Below are 24355 nucleotides of genomic sequence, written 5' to 3' on the forward strand. Positions count from 1 at the left end.
GTACAGAAAAATAAAATACAGAGTGATTCCCAGCTATCCATGCCGGGCCTCTTCTAGTAGGCCTTCAAACTTCCATTCCAGCCTCTTTGATCCTATATCACCTGCCGTCACCTCAGCCCACCTGCCTCTTGCTGCGGCTGCAGATTACGGCTGCCGCAGTGGCTCACCTTTTAAAGGAAAGAGAGGCAATTTGAGTCCAAGTCTCCAAAATGCCCTATGGAAGAGGTCTGGGCTTGCCCGGGCCCTTGGAGACCTGGTATGGTCAGCATCACCGCCAGTGGCCAAGAGGCCTTTGGGATGTTCTCTCATTCTGAAAGAATTCCCCCCACTTGGTGGGTCTCGGTGGTGTCTGTCTCTCGGTTTTGGAAGGCTCTGCAGCTCCCTCTCTCTCTCTTCTCCCCCCACCCCCCTTTGATCTCCTCCGAGTGTTTGCCCAGTCGATCAACCCAGACAGGGTTAGCGTCTGAGGTCAGTCGCTTTTCCATTCCAAACTCCCAGCCCATCGGTGAGAGGGGAGGAGATTCCGGTTACACCCCCCTCCTCGCCTCTCTTTTTCTGCTCACCCCAGACACACACCCGGGAGCTGCTTTATAACTCTGTTCCTCCCTGACCCAGGAACTTAATTTCCCTGTTGATGTGCTCGCTCGCTCTTTCTCTCTCCCCAAGGTTGTTCACCAAGCCATCTTCCTTTCCTAGAGAACCTTCTTCCCCATAGCCTCTGGCCTGCTGGCTCCAAAAGATCCAGCACTTTGCCATTTGCCCCTGGGCCTGGATTTTATTATTTTTATTTAAAAAAAGAAACTGGAAGAGAAGGCATTGAGTGAAGAGAAGAAGAGGAGGAGCAGGAGGGCGAACCCCACAACTGGATGAAGTTCGAGGGAAGAGACTGGGAGCCCCATTTGCTGATGAAACATGGACCTTTCCCTCTCAACGGCTGCACTTTAAGTGATGCTGCTTTTTGGAAGGCCTCGTGTCTGGCTGCTGGTGGCAGAAGGCAGAATGGACACTGGCGCGTCCAGGACAGGCGATAAAATGAGGAGTGTGTGCTGGGGGGTGTAAGAGCGGAGGGGAGGGAAAAAAGAAGAGCTTTCTTTGGTTCCTTGTTATTTCCCCCTCCTCCTCCCTTCCCTTCACCTTCCTCTCCCCACTCTCTTTCTCTCTCCCCCCCCCCCCCCCGCAGCCTCCTTGCAAATGTGATTGTTTTGTCTATCACACAAGGCAAAAGTGGAAGACTCTCCCTGGGTTTTGGGGGTGGGGGAACACACACACAAAAAAAGGAAGGAGGCGCAGCAGTGGCTGGCAGGAGCTTGGTGGCGCGGCTGGATGCCTTTTTGGACTTTCCTCGGGAAGGGCTCGAAGCGAGAGGGCGGCCAGCGACGGCTCGGAGGGGAGCAGCACCTTCGCGACCCCATGCTGCCTTCACTCATCCTGTCTCTGCTGTCTCTCCTGGCAGAAGGGGCCAGCCTGCAGCCAATCAGGATGAGCCACCTAGGGGTGTGCCCCAACCAGCTGAACCCCAACCTGTGGGTGGATGCGCAGAGCACCTGCGAGAGGGAGTGCCAGGCCGATCAGGTGAGTCGGGGACGCTGTAGGTGAGCTCTCTCGCCCACCCGCTTTGCGAGAGCTTCGGCGCGCAGTTCCGGGCCTAGCCAGCAGGGGGTGGTGCTGTGCTCCCCTCGGGTGAAATGCCCTTCTATGGCAAAAGAGTAATAGCTCAGCCCGGGAGGTCGCATCGCTCAAGGGTTTGTCACCGAGGGAGGCTTAGGAAGGTGCCTCATCTGAAAAGCGCAGGAGTGGCTCCCCTGCGTTCGGGATCTCTCGGGATTCAACCTGGGACCACCTGCATGTAAAGCAGATGTTCTGCCCTTGAGCCACAGCCCTTCCCTGGTTTGTAGGCAGAAGGTCTGAGGATCAGCCCCTGGCGTTTCCAGTCCCCGATAGGCATCGTTCATTCCCAACTCTGCTGAGACCACTGCCAGTCAGAGTGGACAGTGCTGTCCTAGACAGACCAATGACCTGACACAGCATCAGGCAGCTTTATACGCTCAATAAACTTTATGGTGCAGCTGAGAATCTGGCTTCCCTCGAGTTTTTCCGTTTTATTTTTTTTTTTAAGACCTTCTGTTAAGAGGTCTGGAAAGAACCCTACCTGAGACACAAGAGGGTCTTTATAGACCCAGTGGTCTGACTCAGAATTCAGCAGCTTCCTCTGTTCCTTCTCTCTGCCAGCAAGGGCAAAGGGACGGTGCCTGCATTTACTAAGCACTCTGTACATGCTCAAAGGATCTATTTTATTTGCTTCTCTGGGTGCTTCAGAGATACTGCAGATTGTTAGGCTAATAAGCCTACACCATTTTAGGATTATTTTTCCATTTCTTTTCAGAAGCTACACACCTTCCCTCTTCCCTCTTTTGCATAAAACTAAAAACATCAATGTGCCTATGTATAAAAGTTGCAGCTGTAATCAATTCTCCCTCCATTTGTTTTGGGTTTGTGTGTGTGTGTGTTTTGTGCACCTTCTCTCATGCACAATTCCCAGATGCAGGATGTCCTTTAGTCTATATGGGTCACAGAAATAGGGGAGTCCAATCAAGACATTGGGGCATGTAGTACCCCCTCTTCACCTAACAATATGTTGTGCCCGTGGAGCAGTACAGGGGAACTGACTCCTGAAGTGGTGACAGGTGTTTGGGTGCCAGTAAGGATGGCAGAATGGGAGAGAGAAACAGTGAGAAACAATGAAACTCACAGGAGCTTTGGATGAGCGCAAATGATATTTGCACAAGAGAATTCCCTAGTGCTAATCTGTCATGGCTCAGTGACAGGGCACATATTTGCACACCAAAGAACTCTGGTTCACTTCTCCAACATCTTCAAGTTGGGCTGGGAAATTATCCTGTATGGGAGCTGGTTTTAGACAAAGCTGAGCTAGATGGATCAATGGTCTGAGTAAGGCAGCTTTTGGTGTACCTCTGAGAAGGAGATAATATCTCGGGTCATCCTTGAGCAAATGCTGCATTTCCAAGGGGGTGGGCAGTGGAGGAGCCAACGCTCGTGAATGTGTGCATGAATACATTCCAGTTTGGGAAACTGTAACATTTTACTCAGCCTTAGGACTAAGCCAAAAGGCTGGTTCACATTGTCCCTTTTTCTCCTCCATGTGAACAGCCAGGGTCATGGGAACTTCTGCACCTTATCTGTATGCAGCCTGCAGTGTGTGGGGGTGCCTGCGGGCATGATAGTAGGTATATGCATAGCTCAGAATGAGCCAGGCGGCTGAAGGAGAAAAGGAAGTTGCTTTGTAACCCACACAGTCCAAGGGCAGTATCAAACGGTACTCCATCAAGTGTGGAAGTTGCTACACTGTGTCTCATTCCCACACTCCTGAGACATGTGGAAGAAGCCAACATTGTGGCTCTTTCTCACACTTGCATTGCCCCAGGACAGGTGGTGCTGGCATGGCAAGTAGACACATCACTGGTGTTGTTAGTACAGCACTGGTGGGCATAGTGCCAATGGCCCTTGGGACTGGTGGGGCGGAGAGCAGAGAGGCAAATGGTAGGTAGAGCGCGAGCCAATGACAGGCAGTGCCAAATAATTCTCTCATGCACCCCATCCTCTCCTCTGCTGAGTTTTACAAGGGCAATACTGAGACTCAGGAAGCTGATAGGCAGTACAACCCCCTAGATAAGAGGAACAGTGGAAAAGGCGACTGAGAGGAGATATGATAGCCATCTTCCAATATCTTAAGGGCTGTCACATAGAAGATGGAGCAAGCCTGTTTTGTCCTGCTCTGGAGGGACATGAACAAATGGCTTCAGGTTACAAGGAAGGAAATTCCGACTAAACATCAGGAAGAACTTTCTGACAGTAAGAGCAGTTTGATAGTGGAGTGGACTCTCCTTCATCTGAGGTTTTTAAGCAGAAGTTAGATGGCCCTTTGTCATGGATGCTTTTGTTGAGATTCTTGCATTGCAGGGGGTTGGACTAGATGACCCTCAGGGTCCCTTCCAACTCTACAGTTATCTGATTCAAAGAAGGCAGGCAAATTGGGTGGGCAGACATAGGTTGGTGAGGCAGTTCCCTGTTCTCCCTAATGGAGCTGTACCCATTCATGCGAATGGAGCAGTCACCACTGACAGATGGGAATGGTAATTGCTGCTGAGGGAATGGAAGCCCCTACATCACTTCCATGGGGAGAATTCCATACATTGTCATCATTTTCATTATTACATTTGAAACCATTAAGGAGCTCAAGGCAGCACACATGATGCTTTCTTGCTCCTCCCTCCCTTTATCCTCACAACAATCCTGTGAGGGAGGCGAGAGAGAGAGAGAGAGAGAGAGAGAGAGAGAGAGAGAGACACTCAAGGGTCACCCAGTCAGCTGAGTGAGGATTTAAACCTGCATCTCCCCACTCCTAATATGACACAGTATAAACCATCACATAGGAAACAACACACAATATGTTTCCATGTAGGAAAGTCTTTCTTGTGTGAAGCGGTCCTTCCTTCCTTGGGAGGTGCAAGCGGTTGCTAGGAAACCAGAATAGGATCCTCCCTGACTCTGGCTTTAACACCCACCCTCAAATACTTGGTTAAGCCCCATCCTCTGCTTTTGCCATCCATCTCTCTTATCAGTCCCCCGCATAACTGGAAATTTATATATTTGCATATGTGATAGCAACTGGAGGAGGAGAAAGAGAGGACAGAGGATGTGAGCAGAGGTGGGGACCTTCTTCCCAAACTTTGGACCTCCTGGGAAACTCGGCAAACCTGCTGTACCTGGAACTGGGTGTGGAGAGTACAGTTGAATGGGAGACAGCTGTGGGTAGCCAGAGAAGGTGCCATCCACCTGCCTACAGAAAGCAAGTCTAGAGTGAGAGACTAGGGTGATGTCTGCTGTATCCAGGAACTCTACTCCCTGTAATACATTTGTGGATGATCTGAGAGTTTGTTTGGACCCTGGGTGAGAACCTGGAGGCTGAGAGGAAGGGCGTGTCAGAAGGAAAATGAACTGATTTTAAAAATATATTAGTAACTTTCTATTAATTTTTATATGCAGCTGTTTATTTTTGTAATGTTTTGATCAAGTTGTCTGTTGTGGCTTCAGTTTTCTATAAACCGCTTAGAAATATTTTTTAACATATTAAGCAGTATAGAAATCAGTCAATCAGCATTGTCAAATTGTGGCTGTGCTACCTAGTTTTTGTCTGGGAAGGGAGTTGAAAGATTCTTTGCAATTAATCCCTCCCTTCCTCTCATTCCCTTGTGTGAGAGACCGTCCAAAAACATCTTTTTTGCTCAAAGTGGTAAACTGGTCCCCCCATCCCCACCCTAGTCAGGGTCAATTTCAGTCAAGCAACTTCTTACGTGATAAGGAAGCAGCAGTGCCACCCCTCCCCTCCGCCCCCGGTGAGAGCACAAGTACCTCAGAGGTAAAATTGTACCTCACAGCTTAGAGCATGGTTGGGGCTTGTGGTCCTCCAAACATTGTTGAATGACGCCTCCCATCAGCCCAGCATGACCAACGTGGCCAATGGTCTGGGATGATGGGAGATGGATTCTGACAACACCTGGAGAGCCACAGGTTCCCCAGGCCAAAGCCATATCTAGAGGAGCACAAATGGTTCAGTTGCACTAGGTGCAGAGCTTCTGGGGCAGGTGCCGCAACTATGAAATGCAACAGGAGGCAAAGGGGCAGATTTTGGTGTTGCCCAAGGCACCACTGAAATTTGAGATTCCAAGGTCCTCCACTGCCCAGGCCTGGTTAAGGGAACTGAAGGGTCAATGGAGCCAGAGCCAAGTGAATTAAACTGCAAGCAGAGCCACTAATTCTGGTTTAGTCCCCCTCTTCCTCCTCCTCCTCCTCCTCCCTGTTGAGTTCTACAGTGACAACACTGAGACTCAGGAAGGAAGAGGAAGATGACAGGCAGGACAGCTCCCAGGACTGGTTGCAATAAGAATGCAGGCAGGTGGCTTCAGGCAAGCTCAGACTGATGTGCCACATTCACCCTTATGGACCAGCCTGCACTGTAGATGTGTGTATTAGAGGCAGGTTGCTTGACAACGGCATTTATAGGAAGACTTTGGGATGCTGCTTCTGCTAGGTCACAACCATAGCTGTCAACGTTTCCCTTTTTTTAAGGGAAATTCCCTTATTCTGAATAGGATTCCTCACAAGAAAAGGGGAAAGTTGACAGTTATGGTCACAACCCAGAGGAGGCCCGTAGGCCCCATCTGCACTATGTGCTTAAATCACTATCACTGATTTTTAAACATGGCTTTTAAACAGCCATGGCTGTTTAAGGTGGTTATGCTGCTGCTATAATTGCACCGAGGAGATGGGGCCTTACACAGGTTGCTATGTATTTAGACACAGGGGCAGAGCACAGGTGAAGCAGCCTACTACCGGGGCATCCATTTTGTTCTCCCTCACACATGAGTTGATTCACGAGGTTAAAAAAAGAAAAAGGCCCTTTCCGCAAAAGCTGGGAGTTCGCCAGGAGATGCTTCTCCTGTCTGAGCCTCTCCTGAGCTCTCTCTGCCTCCCTTTTTTGCTTCAATGGGATGCCAGAGGGAGGTGCTGACAGCCCTAGACAGGCCATGCTGCCTCATCCGTAGATGGGTGGCATTCTCTGGACCACAGACTTCCCTCCCTTCGAGCCAAATAATTCATCCCTGAACCTGCTCTAGTTCTCACTGAGGTGTTAAAAGGTTGGTGGAGGGAAACCGAAGGGGCCTCCATATTTGAATTTTTTTAATCCCCCTTGTGTGCGGAGGATTACTCCATCAAGGCCCTTTCCTTCCTTCCTTGTTTCAAGGAGTTTGTGGTTTAGGCCGCAATCCTAAAGCAAGATGAATGTCAGCTGAGGGGCCAATAGATGCTGCTTAACTGCTGCTCTGTCAACAGAGGGAGGCTCCCATGCAGAAAGGCACTTAACATCACTGGCACACCCACAGAAAACCCTCAGAAGCTGCCTTATACCGAATCAGGCCCATTGGTCCATTTAGCTCGGTAATTTCTACACTGGCTGGCAGTGGCTCTTCAGCCTTTCAGGAAAGGATCTCCCCCAGCAGCACTTGGGAGAGGCCAGAATTTGAACCTGGGAGCTTCCGCATGCAAAGCAGATTTAGAGCTATGTCTGAGCTACTATGGTCTTCCCGCAAAAGCAAAATAAGCTGCGTTATATTGAATCCATCCAGCTCAGTTCTGTTGACACTGACTGGCAGCCGCTCTCCAGGGGTTCCAGGCAGGGGACATTCCCAGTCCTAACCTGGAGGTGCTGGGGATCGAACCTGGGACCTTCTACAGGGGTGGATGTATCCTTGGTAGTGCGTATACGTGCGGAAACAGGGCACTTTGGGGGCAAATGTGAATCAGCAAGACCTCTTTGTTGACCTTCATGCTCCCAGAAAGGGGCCCTCAAGTATGCCAGTCCTGCAGCTGGTGTAACTAATTCCCTCCCATTTACCACAACTTGTATGGGAGAAGTGGAATGTGGGGGTTAAGAAAAATCATGGCCACAATTTAGAGAAGGAAAAGGCACCGCAACACCACTCTGGCTGCAGTGAGCCAGCAAGGTTTTGAAAACCACCACAGAAGTGCCCCCTCAGCACCAGCATAAAATTACCGGTAATTTATTTGCCCAGGTTTCTCCTGACCCATGAAATTGGGCCCTGGTTTATGTGTATGAAGCCCCTGAATCTGTTTTATTTGCTTTTTATGTTTGTTTTATTGATTTTAAGCTGTACAGTACATTAATTGTTGTTTTTCGTTAGGCTGTTTTAATGGGAGCTGATTTCATTTTGCACTTAGTGTGCACTCACTGCTTACACACACACACACACACACACACACACACACACACACACATATATATATATATATATAGTGGTTTAGAATAAAGGCTTCCAGAATAAAAGTAAGATACAAAACCACACATAACTGATTAATAAGAAGCCAGCCAAACCACCACCCAGCCCCCAAATACAAAAATCCAGCTAAAACTCACCAGCTGTCCAATAAAACAACAGGATTATTCTGCCAAATAGTAGCAGGGTTTTTGTTGTTAAACTTCTGGTTGTGAACTATTTGTTAATGTGATTTAATTGTTATAGGAGACACCATTACTTGCATATTTTGTTATTTCCGTGGAGTGGGAACTGCCTTGAGAATAGCTGCAGTTCCGTAATAGAGCATCTGCTTTGCATGCAGAAGGTCTCAGATTCAATCCCTGGCAGGGCTGGGATAGTTCCCTGTCTGAAATCCTTGTCTGAACTAGTTGGGCTGAAGTTGGACTCCAGTATAAGGCAGCTTCCTATATGCATATTTATTTATTTATTGAATTTAAATTCATACCCCACCTTCCTCCCTAAGGATCCCTGGGTGGCAAACAGTTACACAACTTAAAAACAAAGGAGAAACATTCTTAAAATGTTAAAACTTACAATTGAAAACATTCTAAAAGCAATAGCAGTTAAAAGCATACTTCCATCTAGCTATCATATAATTGTAAAGTTGGGGGGGGGGGTGTCACAAGGATCTAGTCCAACCACCTGCAATGCAGGAATCTTTTGCCCAATGTGGCACTCAAACCCAAGACCCTGAGATTAGAGTCTCATGCTCTGCCAATTTAGCTATTTTATCTCAGGATTACCAGGAACAGTATTCTTCAGCTACCAAATATGCTTGTGTGAACAGGTGTGTTTTAAAATTATTCCCAAAAGTTAATGGGTGGAGACAGGCTCACCTCACAACAGAGGGCATTCCACAACTGGGGAACCATCACCAAAAAGGCCCTGCCACACCTAGTTTGATGGAAAAAAACGATGCTGATTCACTCAAATCTAAAAGTTCTGCTCCTCCTCCTCCTCCTCTGCAGGACTGCGAAGGCTTTGAGAAATGCTGCACCAACGTCTGTGGCCTGCAGAGCTGCGTGGCAGCCCGCTATGCGGACGGAAGCCTCTCCTCGCTGGAGCTGGTGCAAGAGGCCACATGCGAGAGCTTTGTGTGCACGCAACAGGGCTCGGACTGTGACATCTGGGATGGGCAGCCCGTCTGCAAGTGCAAGGACAGGTGCGAGAAGGAACCCAACTTCACCTGCGCCTCCGACGGACTCACCTACTACAACAAGTGCTACATGGATGCCGAGGCCTGCATCCGGGGCATCAGCCTGGCTGTGGTGCCGTGCAAGTACATTTTCACTTGGCCCAACACCAGCCCGGTGCCGATGGAGACCACGGCTCACCCGACACCCGGCGCAGGCACTGAGCTGCCCATACCGCCGGCCCTCTACAACAACCCTTTCCATCAGTTGGTCTACGTGGGGGGCACGGTCAGCTTTCACTGCGATGTGAGTGGGCGGCCGCGCCCCGACATCACATGGGAGAAGCAGAGCGACCACCAGGAAAACTTCATCATGCGGCCCGACCAGATGTATGGCAACGTGGTTGTGACCAACATCGGCCAGCTGGTCATCTACAACGCCCAGCCAGAGGATGCCGGGATCTACACTTGCACGGCCAGGAACTCCGCCGGCCTCCTGCGGGCAGACTTCCCGCTGTCTGTTGTCAAGAGAGAGTACTCCAGAGGGGAGCCGAAGGCATCCAGCCCTCCTCAGCTCCCACCCGGCGAGTGTCTGAAGGAGCCCGACAAGCAGGAATGCGAGGCCTACCAAGTCCGCTGGCATTTTGACTCCAAGAGAGGCTTGTGCACCACTTTCCGCTATGGCGGTTGTGGGGCTAACCAGAACCACTTCGATACCTACGAAGAGTGCCAATTGGCCTGTGTCAATAACGCTGTCAACCTCTGCACTCTGCCCATTGTGCAGGGGCCCTGTAAGAACTGGGAGCCCCGCTGGGCCTACAACCACCTGATGAAGCAGTGCCACTCCTTCATCTACGGCGGCTGCGAGGGCAATGAGAACAACTTTGATGGCAAGGAGAGCTGCGAGGACGTCTGCCCCTTCCCCAAGACGCTGCAGTGCAAAGCCTGCCGCCTGAAGAGCAAGATGGTGCCCAGCCTCTGCCGCAGCGACTTCGCCATCGTGGGACGGCTGATGGAGATCATCGAGGACCAGGATTCTGGCATTGCCCGCTTTGCCCTGGATGACATCCTCAAGGACGAGAAGATGGGCCTCAAATTCTTCAACATCAAGTACCTGGAGGTGACCTTGACAGATATGGACTGGAACTGCCCCTGCCCCAACATGACCACCGAGGACGGGCCCCTCATCATCATGGGCGAGGTGCAGGAAGGCATGGCGGTCCTAGACCCCAATAGCTACGTCCGGGCCGCCAATGATAAGCGGGTCAAGAAGATCCACGAACTGCTGGAGAAGAAGACGTGCGAACTTCTCAACCGGTTCCAGGACTAGCATGGGCAGCAGTGACAGCTGCTGCTTGTCTGTGGCAGAGAAGGGAAGGCAGACGAAGGCTGACGTCCCTTTCCCCAAGAGACTCTGCTCTCCTTTTCTTGTGCTGTGCTGCAGCTATGCAAGGACTGGGTTGGAGACTGGCAGGACAAATCTGGCACTCCTGGAAAGCCCATGAGCCTCCAAGTGGGTCCAGAGTGCAGAGGGGCGAATCCTTATTCCATGCCACCTCCACGGACCTGCCTCTCATTTTTAGATGTTTTCAGTTATTATCATTACTGTTTCAATGAGCTCCATTATTGCTTGTAACTACCTATTGTCTGTTTTTGTGTGTGAGAGAGAGCTGTAATTTATCTGCGCCTGTGACATCCTTCCAGCCCAGCCTATGTGGAATTAATAATAATAATAACGAAAAGGAAATCCTGTGTTCCTTATACACTGGAGGTTGTTCTCTACCAGCCCCTTTCTTTCCTGTTGTAAATGCAAATTCTGCTTTTAGCCCAGCATTACTAGCTAAAAAGGTCATGAGGACTAGCCTCCCATCAAATCATGGCAAAGGGGAGGGGGAGAAATAGGCTTACTGTAGTCGCATGCGGGTGGGGAGCAGAGTTTGCAAAATGTGAGAGGGACCTTCCTAAGGAAGGAAGAACAATTGCTAAGGGAGAAACAGAAAATGACAACCACCTGTCCCAAATGTGGCTTTGGCATTGATTTGCAGTGCTCATGTGGCTATTCCACTTTTGGACTTGTTCTTAAGGCAGGGATGGGGAAATTGCCCCCCGCATGGCCCGGGATGGTGCATGTTGTAGTTCAGCAGCATCAAAAGACTGAAGGATCCCCAGCCTGTCTTAAAGCAATATTGTGGGCCTACAGCAGTGCTAGCCAAAGCAGAATTGCCTCCCAGGCACAAGCAATCCTATGCAGAGCCACACTTATCTGGATAATCAGTTTGGGGTTATTTTGCTGTGTGCAGCAATGGACGGAAAAACAACCACTTAAAGTCTGCATGAACCCTTTCTGGTTCTACTGTGGGAGGGAAAATGCTTCTGATGACTGCCTGATGCTTGTAGCTCAAGAGCGGAGAGTGCTCTTGCTCTCAGGTCCTGTTTGAGTCTCCCTGCCTGGGCAACTGTCAGAACAGGATACTGGACTAGGTGGGTCATTTGCCTGATCCAGTCGGCTCTTATATTCAGAGATGGATTCTGGATCAAATTTTATCTTCTCAGGTTACATATTGCAAGGTTTACTCCTTTGTTATGTAAGTTGCTCTGAACATTATTATAACAGAAAAGTGGGGGTACAAATATTTAATCTAAACTTTGGCTTTGCTTGTCATCAACCTAGACTACGTAGGAGAGTAAAGCTCTGGTACTTCAATCGAGTACAGTAAATGAATACATTTCTCACAAAGCAATACCCAAGCATTATATTTATTTGCACTCAAATGCAGCAGAGTCCACACAGTATTACATCCACACATATCTCCCTGGCAAAGTTCTTCCTCCTTGCTATTCCCACAAGCTCAGCCCTTAGCTATACATTGTTGCTGCTCTAGTGGCTGATCACCACTAGAGGGAGCTATTACTTCATACAGATTTTTTTAAAAGATGTGCTGGAGTGATTTGCTACCTCTTTTGAGGAACACTTGGAACAGGCAAAGAGGGGGGAAATTACTCAGCTGAAGACATGTTAAAGCTGCTAGACTGTAAGCTAACCTACAGGTGCAGGTGGGTATGATGTTATTGGGGTGGTAGCGTTTCAGAATACAGGTGTGGAATTACATGATTGAATACCCAGTATTTTAACAACTTTGTTAAAACTCTCTTGGGGGGAAAGGCTAGCATAGTGCCATTTCCCTTCACATCCTAGTTTTCCCTGGGTAGGGAGATTTTGAATGGGGGGGGGATTCAATTGTGCAACCTACACCTGCAGTCCCAAATGGTACAGACCCAGCAATCTCATAACATGCCATTTATCTGGATGTGTCTGGTGTTGTATTGTCAGAATTCATGTGGTGTAAATCCTAATCATGAGTGCAGAGGAGGAATCTGCAGAACTACATATCGCCAAAAAAAAATAACAAAGTCTCCCCCACAGCCACCCTTTCATAAGCAGAGTAATGAGGCTGATGAGATTTTGCCCAGGGAGATGGCTAACCTGTGGCCCTCCAGATGATGCTGGGGCTGATGGGAGTTGGAGTCCAACAACCACTGAAGGGCCAAAGAGTTCCCATTCTCCTTTACTGGGTGGGTTGTTGGCACATTGTGGCATTGACTTTTTCTCTAAGGAGCATGGGAAGAAAAGGAACACAGCAGAATTTGGAGGGCGGGGTGGGAAGAAGGAGGAAAGGAAAATAGTCCCAGCCTCTTCCAATAGGAGGACTGTAAAGAGTACTAGTCATCAAATCCATCTAGCTCTGCATGATAGCCTCCAGTTACTTGGGGAAGTGTCATTCTGAGCTTTCCTTTCTCCCATATTATGTAATATTTTCTACTCTGAAATCCCCTCTTAACCCAAAAGTCACAGTTACAGGGTCAAAATACATTGAGGTCTCCATCAAAGAAGGCCTGAAAACAAAGCCTTCACTGAAGCAGGCGAAAGGTAATAACCATGCACAAGAGACAAAGGTGGTTTGAGATGTGTACATGGATGCCCATGTCTAACCCACAATGTCGAAACCAGCAGCAAATACCAAAATCAAAGCATGAATGGGCTAGCTGGGGGACCGGCAGGCCCTCCAGATGTGCTTGGGCTCACAGTTCCCTCCATCCCTGCCTCCTCCCCTGGCCATGCTGCCTGAGGGCCGATGGGAACTGGGAGTCCAAGCACATCTGGGAGGACTGCAGCTCCTCCATCCCTGTGCCAGCTCAACACTGGCCAGAAACATTTGGGCAAAGCTCCATTCTCTGTAAAGGCTTTTCTCTCCTGATGCAGATCTTCATACAGGACATCATTCCCATCTCACCAAGAGCTATTTTCACCCAGGAGCTGAAGAAACTACTAGAAACCTGGTGGGCTTGAGCACGACAGACACAGAGCAAATTTGGCGGCGGCAGACGACACTTTGACCGTCCTTGGTGGTCCCTTCTCCTTGGTAGAGAAAGTGGGTGGGCTGGCTTAGTGTTTGCGGAAAACAAGACACTTGTTGTTTGCAGGCATGTCGACCTGGAAGCAGAAAATCCTGAGGTTACTTGAGATACTCGGCAGCCACATTATACAGACGCAGGCACACAGTTCAACCAAAGACACCATTAGGCCTCTTCAGGTGTCTCCCCCTCCAAGCCAGATTCTCCTTGCAGGGGGTGGGGAGAGTGAGGGGCACATTTCCTAGACCCTCTTCCTCCCTTGTACGACTTTCTCCTCTCCTGCAACTCTCCACATGTTGGGGGCTGAACTTCTGCACTGGCAAACCTGCCCTGCTCCTGTAGACATTGACAATAATTCGGTGGTAGGGCATCTACCTGGCATGCAGAAGGTCCCACACTCAATCCCTAGCATCTCTGGGCATCCCTGGCACAGAACCCTTTCTGACATTCTGGAGAACCAGTCAAGTGCAGGCAATATAGAACTGGGTGTGCTAATGGTCTGACTCAATATAAGGCAGTTCCTTAGGCTCTCCATGCAACTCAGAACCCTGGAGGGTCAGGAACCTAAATTGCTTGGAGAGCCCAGCATGTGTGGGAAACCTCTGGAAGAGGTTGTTGTAGAGTGGTGGGACCGGTGCAGTGATACTGGGTGCCACACTGCAGGGGCGCCAGAACAATGCTGAAGAATGGAAGGTGGGGAAATTGAATTTTAGTGCTGCACTGGAATTTAAGAGCCCAAAGTCTGCAACCCCCTTTAGCCATCCAGCTGTTGAAGAACTATACAACTCCCACCGCCCCGGTCATTGGCCGTGCTTGCTGGGGCTGATGGGAGTTGTAGTCCAGTACCATCTGGAGGGCCAAAGGTTCCTCACACCTGACCCACAGTGTATGTCTAATACACTGCTTCAGAACATTACAAGATGAGCCCTGCTGGATCCGACCAAAGGCCCATCCAGCCCTGCATTTGCACCATGGCAAACCAGAAGACTGCCAGGAGAACCTCAGCTACACACTCCCTCCAGCTGCTGTTCCCAGCAACTGATTCCCAGTGGAGGGAGAACACAGCCATGGTGTTTCCATAGTGAAGGCACTCGCCAAGAGACAAATTTGCTCCTCCCAAATCTATTTGCAACACGTATTTCCCCCTCCCTCACCCACAGACATCCTGCTGCCATTCGCGGGGGTGTGCTACTCCACACCTGGCCAACAACACTTCAGTGGTGGGAGAAACCAGCTGGGGAACCCCAAAGGAACTCCCAGGGGAAGAAGGCTCAGAGCCAAAGAGTTGGTGGTGGGATGACAAAGAGTAGTCAGAGGCAGAAGAAGGAGCAAACTGGGAGGAGGTGTCGGAAGAGGAAGGGGCAACAGGGTTTGGTGAGCAGGAAGAGGCTGTGGCATAGAGCAGTCCAGAAGAGGAGACTGGAGAGGAGAGAGGCCAAGAAGCAGAGATGAGTCAGGCTGGTGAAGAAGTCAGGGTGTCACCCGCTCCTGCTGTGACCAGATCCCCTCCCCACTGGTCTCCCAGAACCAGAATAGGGAGGAGCTTGGGAAGGACCCTGGGGAGGAGGAGATTTAGAGAGCTGTGGAAGGCAGGGACCTTCAGTTATCGCAACTGCCTCATTAGGGCAAGATCTACTGGGAAGAGTTGCTCTATTACTATGCCTAGCCTCCTAAGCAGAACTTACTTCCTTGAATAAAGAGTCAACTTTACTGATGCCGTGTGACTTATTCTCCTGACACCCATCCCTGACAGGTGCCCATCTTCCCAGATCCTTGAGCCACGCTAGCCGGAGCTAATAGGAGCCAAACAACAGTTGTGGGGCAGCACACTCCCCCTTCCCCAAAACCTATTCTTTAGGTTCCTATGACCACCTACCATCCTCTCCAACCACATCGTATTGATCTCAGCAAGCTGCTGCAGCAAAGCGGTGTCCCGAAGGCCCCAGGCTGGGTTTCTGTGATTGGGGGGGGGGGGGGAGGGAGAAGAGAGAGAATGAAGTCAATCACTGCATTCAAGAGGTCCTTCCATACAGAGAGCAACACTGCTGCCTCCACATGAGGGTTTCCTATCCACACGTCAGAATCCTGCTTGAGGTGATGCCTACAATGGCTTAATAATCACTCCCTCTTCCCAGGGAACTCTGGGAATTGTAGCTCTGCGTGTGTGGCTAACGATGGCCTGAATTGGGCCATGTCTGTGCTTTATATTCCAAGCAGTGTTATACTGCTTTAGCAGTCATGACTTCCCCAAGTGTGGCCAGGAGACCCCGGTTTCCCTCACAGAGCTACAGTTGTCAAGAGTGGTGTAACTGTCAATCCCTCTTCCCAGGGAACTCTGGGAACTGTAGTTCTGTGAGGGGAATGGGGGCCTCCTAACAATGCTCAATGAACTACAGTCTTGAGGATGCTTAGAGGTAAGTCATGACTGTTTAAAGTGGTATAAGAGTGCTTTGAATGGATGGTGCAGATGTCAACCAAGTAAAACTCAGGAGTAGAGCCACACTACTCTTCCTTATTTTATATACTGTTCAATCAAAAATAAATAAATCTCTAAGCCATTTGCATAAAATGGTATAAAATAAACATTTTAAAATAGCAAAGATAACCCTAAAACCCAGAGACTTGAGAAACAGTAGACATAAATAAAACAATCCAAATATACATAAAAAACCAACAGATCTTTGAGCCTGATAAAATTACATGTCTGGCTAGACTTGCTGAAACAACAACAACAAAAAAGGTGTGTTTTTTTACCAAGCATCAGCCATAGTGCTTAATATCAATAGGCAGGGAGTTCCTAATGGTATCTACTGCCATGCTGAAAATGAAGATTTCTTGCAGTTGCAGAATGAACATTATGCAGGACTTTTGAAAATGCCTTTTCTGCAGATGGAAACGGCTGAGAGGGCACAGTAAACTATTTCCAAAGCTGCAGAGGGCTTTATATGCTATGAGTAACTCCTTCGATTTGGCCTAGCTCCTCCTTACCTCTGCCTCAAGTAGGAATCAAAGTCCACGTTGCTCTGTGGGTAGATGCAGCCATTCACAGCATAAGGCTAGGGGTGGAATCAGGCAGGGGGAAAACACACCAAACAGTTTAAGACAAAGTGGTATCAAACAATCAAATAATTTTTAAAAAAATGTTTGGGTTTTTTTTTTTAAATCAAATAATGTGTGGGTTCTTTGTCCTGCGACCCCTTAACTCAGAACTGGGGAGGGGGGATCTAAGAATTGAGACAGCTAAGTTTCTCTTAATGAAGCTTTCAGAAGTTATGGAGGGCTTAGATTACAGAAAGCTTTAAAAAAAACAAAAAACAGCAACCATCAGCTCTGTTACCTCAAAGTTGCCAGTGTGAGAAAATGCACCTTGGATTTTCTGCAGAGCCAAGGGTTGCCACTAGGGGGGGACATGGCATACTGTTGGGAATGAATGCGACCAACTTCCAAAAAAACCAAAAAAACCTGAGACCAAAGAAAAACATCACATGAATCTCTATACACAGAATCACTAGGCTGTTGCAAAGGATAAACCTGCAGCCCTCAAGATGTGTTTACTTCAGCTGCCCTCATTCTTTGCCAGAGTGACCAATGGCCAAGGATGTTGGGAGTTGTGGTCCAGTTACATCTGGATTGGCACAGGTTCTGCACCACCACCAGAGGCCCAAGAACAGCAGCTTTGCGTTCTGGTTACTTTAGAGCAGCCTTCCCTGAGCTGGTGCCGTCCAGATGTTTCAGCCTACAATTTATACTCGAAAACATCTGGAGGGTGCCAGATTGAGGGAAGGCTGTTCTAAGGAGACATGATCTATAGGAGTTCAGGGTCCTTGTACCATCACGCCCAGGGTCAAAACTACATGTGGCATTAAAAGCATCTGGGGGGGCGGAATTAAAGGGTTTTTAAAAAGAAGTAAATATAATTTTCCCCGCTCCTTTTTAAGTCCTGAGAAAGATCCTTCCTCTGCTGCTACTTGCAAATGGAAGGAAATTTCCCAGTGCATTATCTGTATGTAGCCAAATTCATACAACAGAGGGAGAATTTAGCATGATGGGAGGAACTGCAAGTTTTGCACGTTTCTTGTTTTCTTTAACTGCTGTCTGGAGCTGATGGGAGTTGTAGTCCAAAATATTTTGAGGCCACCCACTTGACAAAGGCTGCTTCAGCAAAAGCAGCATCTAAATTACAAGGATCCTGACTGACAGCTTACCCCGTATGTGACCATCACTGCTTTAGGCTTTAACAGCTTTCCTGCTCCTCTGAACAAACCCTGTGGTTGGGGGCGGGGGAGGCAGGGAATAATTAAACAAAATGCAAAGGAAATAGGTTAACAAGCTCATTTGGAAAGAGCGGATTTCATGAGAATCACAAAGCATTTGCAGGATATGTATAAAAATTACGTAGCAAGAAAGTGACAACTGATCTTTCCAGTAGGATTTTTCCTTTGTATCTAAATTCTGTTTCTTGCAGATTCCTTACGGAATAGTAAAAGAAGACAATGTAAGTTTTGCAAAATTGTGGTTGGTTTCCAGAGCAAGAGGCAGCTTAGACTACCTCCTCTCCATAGATGCAGTTGGTCAACAATGGTGAGGGAAATGGACTCTATGTAGACTCAAGGGTGCTTCCTCTAAGCATGTGCAGAGCGCATTTCTCTCACTGTTGCATCAGTTTATTTGTAGGAATGCACGCGGGTCCCGCTTTCTGAACATTCAACGTGTGAAAATTCACTTATCCAAACACAGTGAATTAGTACTCAAACCTTACTATACACACCACAGATTCAGATATCCAAACAAAACATTTATTTTTTATTTCCTTGTTTGCCTTTTATTGGTTGGCTGAGGAACAGGGAAGGAAGGGAGGGGGAGCAATTGGACAAAATCAGAGAGCATTTTTTTTATATATCTTGCTTTCAGGGGTCAAAATTCTGTGGGCATGAGCGCATTAAAAATTTCCCCACAGGAATCAATGGAAATTATCAACTCATTATGCAAACACTCTCATAACTAAAAATTTCTAGGAAACGCATTGTTTTCAGTAAGTGAGACCTGCGTGTACTTCTAACCTGCCAAATCATTGAAAAAGGTCTCATGGCAGTGTAATAATAAATTTGTTAAACCACCATAAAATTACAAAATCATAAGATACAGGAGATATGACCAACCAACACTGAATCAAATTAAATCTCTAAAATCACTTGGGAAAACAGAAGCATTTTCTGCAGGCAGCAAAATATCAGAATTGTTAGTGTTGGTCTGATTTCAAAGGGAATGGCATTCCAAAGGCCTGGTGCCGCTGTACTAAAAGCCTCAGCTGGCCATATGGTGCACCACTTGTAGGTGTATAAGCAACTGAGAGCAACACACTAGATTTCTGCCAGTTCCCTAAATTAGCAAACAGCCCAGGAAAGGTTGTTAGCTAGAAGTACATCCGACCAAGAACCACAAGATGGCGCTTGCATTAGCTACACAGAGACCACTCAAATCCAAAAGCAAGGAAAGTGTAACTGCCTTCATTGCAACTCACTGATGGGAGGCTGGAGAAGGCACATCCAATCAGGGCAGCAGCAGAGACTAAGGGTTAAAGCCCTCAACTCAACCTTCTCCCAATCCAGCTCACTCCCCTCTCTTTGCAATGACTATTTGTTTCTGAAAAATCTTGAATGCCATAGCTGACCATTTGGGCTGCTAAAAGTCCAGGAGTTGGCTGGAACTCTTGGGTTGAAGATTAAGCAAAAATACAAAAACAAAAGTGGGAACTGATAGGGCTAATACCCCTAACTCCACAGAACACATTCCCCGTTCCATTATTCCAATGAGCAAACTAATGTTTGTCTCCTTCCTTCCAGTTTTTGTTTGGGCCCTTAACATGCAGCCTGCTGAAGAACCCAAACAAACCTGAAAGTTTGCTTTCTCTCACAGACCATTTGATATAAAGGGATTACTCTACTGTAATTTTGGCTTTCATCCCCTCTCAAATGGATCAGTTGTACATATTCTGAGAATTTTCAAATCGACCATCTAAATCAGGGGTAGTCAACCTTTTTATACCTACAGCCCACTAACGCATCTTTCTCGATGGTGAAATTTCCTTACCGCCCACCAGTGCTCAATGGAAGGAGGATTCAGCTTGTGCCATAGAACCCCCTACCGCCCACCTAGAATCCTGAAACACCCACAAGTGGGCAGTAGGGACAAGGTTGACAATCCCTGGTCTAAATGGATGTTGCTTCATTTAAAAGCAGATGGTTAAAATCTTATCTTTTTTTTTTGGGGGGGGGGAATTAAGTGCCACCGTTCTTGGCGCTGTCTATGATTATATGAACAAGGCTTGGTAACATAAGTAACTAGAGACTACAAGGTTCTGCTACTAGCACACAGCTAAACATGCATCTACTACTACTTATTAGTGTAACACACACTTAGTGACTTTAAAAGGAATTAAAAATCACTTTTTTCTTCCAGTTTATAAGCATTTCCTGACTTAATGGCCTGTTGTTGCTTACCAGTAGAAACCAGTTAAGGAGCTACCTAGGTATGATTTGGACCTACTGCCAGGAAGCTTCTAAGATGTCAAATCAAAATACCAGTAGTTAGCGTCATCTTTCCCCAACCTGCAGAATTGGATTTAGGGTTGTGCAGGCGGTTCCCCTGCACAGGGCATTGAGCCAAGGAGCCATAAAATTGATCCATACTTGAGAAGATCCAATTGGCCCCTGCCAACCTGATACCTGCTTCCAGATGGGGCTGGTGGGAGTTGGAGTTCAGCAGCATTTGGAGAGCCAGTGTTGGGCCAGGTGCTTGGTCCAGCAAGCATTTGGCTCAGGTGGTGCTTGGCAGTCTGATTCTGGTGGGCGGGGTCAAAGGCAAAAGTGGGTGGAGTCATTAATGTAAATTTTACCTTTGTACAGCTGACTACTTTCTTCATTCACACACCCCTTTCTCTCCCTTGATCAGGCAGGCAAAAGGCATTATCCAAATTACCCTGATAGAAATGGGCAGAAAAAAGTTCCCCGTTCCCACTATATGCACTTACCTGGGAGTAAGAGGTGAAGACACTCCTTTTTACCTTCTGGCACCCTAGGTGGATATTTTAGGGCCTTACCTTATTCCTGTGATTGCGTTTTAAATTTTAATAAATTGCTTTCTTTTGCCACATATAACATTACAAACTTAAAAGAGATACAGAAATGAACAATGGCTTGCCTGTTTGGTGCCATATGGTCCACAACTTTAAAAAGAAAATGATACAGAGTGGACAAATGGTTATTGCAGAGACATAAATCCAATGCTACAAATAATATTATGATTCCATGGAAGCGCAACGGAGGGGTCGTTAATAAGTCCTGGGATGCAATCAAATTCACATAAAATCATACTTTGCAAGAACTTCCTGTAGCACCACATTTCAAACTGTTTTTAGCATGGTGTTTCTGTTGTTCTAACCCGCCCTGGCACCTTAGGGTGAAGGTTGGGTAAATAAATCAGAATAATATGAAGTCCCATTCAGCTCAGTGGGCTTGACTTCCCAGCAGACACAGTACAGGCTTTCACTGCCAAGCGGGCTGACAGGAGCGTGGCCTCACCTCCGTGCAGCTCATGTCCGAGATATGAATCATGTTGATGTTGACAATGAGGTCCAGAGAGTCCGGGCGCAAGCCGCCCCACGTCTCCCAGCTGCGCGATGCATCCAAGTAAATGGGTGGTTTGACATTCGGGAGGCGGTACGCCCTGATAAATTCAGAAATGCTAGAAAGAGAAGGAAGAGAGCCAGACTGCAGATGGGGCAAGGGTCAATGGTAGAGCCGGCACCAGCAGTTTGCTCTCAGTAGGGACAGGGGTGCCATCGGGGTAGGAGACTCTGGGGTACAAGTCCAGGGCCCTTCTCAGCAGGAGAGCCTCCAGGCAAAGCAGGGATGGATGATCTCATGTATGAGACGCCTATTGCCATTTAAAGAGGAGGCCTTGCACCAGTCCATTAACTGCACAGTCTGAATATGGGAACATAGGAAGCAACTTTTGGTCCACCAAGCTCAGTATTTTCTACAAACTTTGGCAGCAGCTCTTTGGGGGTTTCATGCAGCCCTACCTGGAGATGCCAGGGACTGAACCTGGGGCCTTCTACATGCAAGGCAGATAATCCTGCCACTGAGCTAAAGGCCCATTCCTAAAATGGCTTCATTGCACCACCAAACCAACCAGTTGAAAGCATAAAGCAAATCCAGCCGATAAATGAAGTGCAAAGGAGGTTGGTTGTGTTACCAGCAAAGCTGCTGAAGAGTTCAGAAGAACCCTTCCAATTAATCAATTAAACCTGCGTAAATTGTGCATGGGGGGAAATGACCCACAGCCTTCCTAAAAAAAGGAAAAAGCAGCCAATGTTGCCCTTAAAGAGGGGCTTCTCACAGACAGAATGCCTCTTCCCAGATCACACTTGCCACCCACAGCTTTTATAAACACTTTTAAAATGAAAAGTACTCAGGCCTCTACCAAGGGCCACTGCGAGGCTGTCTCTCGCCGGCCCCCCCACTAGAAAGGGGAGGCTGACCTGTCCTCATCCATTGGCCAATTAAGCAGCAGCTCCTCTCCCTATCCTGTTTCCCTCTTATAGCATGTCTTTCAGAGTGTTAGCTTAATATATGAATGTTCTTAGGACATTTTAGGTGCCAATGGAAACTTTGATTTCAGTGGAAAGAGCAAGTTGTGTGGGGTTTTTTTTTGGGGGGGGGGGCTGTTTCTGGATCAGAACTGCAGTGGGAATGAAGTAGTAAGCCCCTGTACCCATCAACCCATCCTGCCAGGAACCCAATTCAGATCCTGTGACTATAATTTACTTTAATTAACAAAACAAAAGTGCCAACCACTAAAGCAATTGCTAAATACACAAGTGATGTAATATTAGTTTGGTACTAAATTCAAAGAATTATAGGCCTGGCACTAAACTATGGTCTGCGCTATCCCCTAAACTAGGGGCTGGGCTGACTTCAGCCATGCGTGGTACACTTTCCTCCCCAGCCCCACCTGCCCCAAGGATATGTTTCAGATTTGCAAAACCAGAATGAATACTGAGATTTGCTGAAGAGTTAACGTGTAACAGAGCAGTGCTCAGTGATCCTGTGTTTAGAGGCAAAGGAGATGCTTTGCTGGACCTGGTCAAGGTCCACTTAGACCGGCCTTCGTAGCAAGAATCAGAGCAACCAACTAACCACGAAGCTGGCCAATCATTATGGGCAAGCTCACTTTTAAGGGACACTTTTTAACTACTGCTTTACATTATTTTGCCCTCCCTCAACTGTCACCTAGAAACAGCCATTCCACCAGGCTTTTGGATTTGCTTCCATCCCTGCTGGCCATTTTTACACCAGCAGCTTCAAAAGCTGGAGCTTGAGTTTGCTTTTTTCCTCCTCCTTCTCCACTCTTTTTTCATTGCGTGTTCTCTCTTTTTTAGTATCTGTTTTTTTGTTTGTTTTGTAAACCTGAAGGGAAAAAAGAAAGAAACCTCCAAGATGCTCTTTCAGTTTAAGACCAGTTAAAGATGCTTAGAAGAAGAAGAAAACAAGCAAACAAATACAATAACACTCACTACACAGGGTTGTCTTTAAAGGGAGCTCAAAAATACCATTTCATACAGAACACAGCTGCCACGAAGCTAGAGACCAGACTTATTATGCCAATCCTGTATTGCTTACATTGGGTGCCAGTTGGTTTCCAGGTTCAGTTTTAAGGCACCCTTAATTTAAATCCCTTTAAATAAATATTTTATACTGACCACAGCCCTAAAACCATTAATTTCCAGCATTAGTCTTACAGGCAGGCACAGGCTAATAAGACATTTATTTCTTAACTATTGTCTATAATGCAGAGAAGATTCTGTAAGTCCATTCTGCAGGGTGGGGAGCGACAGAGAAGGGGAGAGACCGGAAAGCCATCGTGCCATCCTCTTATGGATGCAATAACTTCACCATGGGTGGGGAACTGCTGATCCCTTTCCCCCTAACCAAGCCCACCTGCTGTCAATCTGCTGGTGTCATTGGGTAACGTCAGCTCATGGGCGGGGTAGTGGTGGCGGTGGGGCTCAGTCCCGCCGGGCACGGCTGCTTCGCCAGTGTGTTTCCTGCACGGAACTCACTGACAGAGCAGACTCCCACCCCCGCGAGCCAGCTGTGAAAAGTGGGTGGGAGGAGCAACACCCACCAGCCACATGGCATAGTCCGTGCATTCAATGTATATAGTGCACATGAGGCCTGAAGCGCGTCAAGAACACGTTTCAGACGAGACCCAGGATGCAGGGAGGGTCCTCCTCGTGTCCAGACTGGACCGGCGGGGACTCCCGTGCAAGTCCACTCCGACGATCCATCCCAGGTCCGCCCCAGCAGCGAGGCTCCTACGCCTCGCCTTACCTCTCGATGCATTTCGGATCCACATCCGAGGGCTGCCAGAGCACGTTGGGCATCATTTGGGCAAAGTGGGCCGCGTGCTGCCCGGAGCCTGAAGCCACTTCCAGCACCTGGACTTGCGGCTGGCAGGGGTTCACGTAGTCCCGGAGGACGCTCAGGATAGGCTCCTTGTTCCTCTCCCCCGCCGCTGCTACGAACGCGGCACTCATCCTGCAAAAGAGGGGTGAGGGGGTCCTTGGAAGGGACTTGCCGCTTGCAGAGCAGAAGGAGAGCCGCAGGGCGCCTTGCAACAGTTTGGCTGCAGGATCCGCAAGCAGCCTGCAAGGACTTTCCTTCTCGTCCTCTAGGTCTACCTTTAAGGAGGCTCGCACCCCCGCACCCAAGGATTGCAGGCTGGGAATTTTGTCCTCGGAGCTGCTGGGAGGGAGGGAGGGAAGGAGATCGAGGAAGTTAAATGAAGCCACAAAGCAAAAGACTACGATTCCCATAATGCAGCGCGGGGG

At 48.2% G+C, this 24355-nt stretch overlaps 2 protein-coding genes across 2 annotated transcripts; one reads left to right on the forward strand and one right to left on the reverse strand.

Moving 5' to 3' along the window:
* The first annotated feature begins 525 nt into the window (after positions 1-525).
* WFIKKN1 (WAP, follistatin/kazal, immunoglobulin, kunitz and netrin domain containing 1) lies at positions 526-10795 on the forward strand. The gene is made up of 2 exons (XM_083711110.1): positions 526-1572; positions 8885-10795. The coding sequence occupies exons 1-2, from the start codon at positions 1324-1326 to the stop codon at positions 10376-10378; spliced, it is 1743 nt and encodes a 580-aa protein (XP_083567236.1). The 5' UTR covers positions 526-1323; the 3' UTR covers positions 10379-10795.
* A 994-nt stretch (positions 10796-11789) lies between these two features.
* METTL26 (methyltransferase like 26) lies at positions 11790-24355 on the reverse strand. Its single transcript, XM_083711148.1, has 6 exons — positions 23856-24355; positions 21042-21204; positions 17667-17726; positions 16450-16517; positions 15338-15416; positions 11790-13540 (listed from the first exon to the last, which is right to left on the reverse strand). The coding sequence occupies exons 1-6, from the start codon at positions 24338-24340 to the stop codon at positions 13493-13495; spliced, it is 903 nt and encodes a 300-aa protein (XP_083567274.1). The 5' UTR covers positions 24341-24355; the 3' UTR covers positions 11790-13492.

This window comes from Podarcis gaigeae (genome assembly GCF_964106915.1).
Source record: "Podarcis gaigeae genome assembly, chromosome: 14".
Classification (NCBI taxonomy): domain Eukaryota; kingdom Metazoa; phylum Chordata; class Lepidosauria; order Squamata; family Lacertidae; genus Podarcis; species Podarcis gaigeae.

What these genes read in the sequence shown, in the direction of transcription:
- METTL26 (XM_083711148.1), bottom strand. Translation starts at nt 24,340, where the DNA reads ATGGGAATCGTAGTCTTTTGCTTTGTGGCTTCATTTAACTTCCTCGAT. An exon ending in CGGACATGAGCTGCACGGAG is followed by an intron (nt 17,727 to 21,041) that starts GTGAGGCCACGC and finishes CCCCAACCACAG; the next exon opens with GGTTTGTTCAGAGGAGCAGG. An exon ending in GATTCCTACTTGAGGCAGAG is followed by an intron (nt 15,417 to 16,449) that starts GTAAGGAGGAGC and finishes CCCCAATCACAG; the next exon opens with AAACCCAGCCTGGGGCCTTC.
- WFIKKN1 (XM_083711110.1), top strand. Translation starts at nt 1,324, where the DNA reads ATGCCTTTTTGGACTTTCCTCGGGAAGGGCTCGAAGCGAGAGGGCGGC. An exon ending in GGGAGTGCCAGGCCGATCAG is followed by an intron (nt 1,573 to 8,884) that starts GTGAGTCGGGGA and finishes CCTCCTCTGCAG; the next exon opens with GACTGCGAAGGCTTTGAGAA.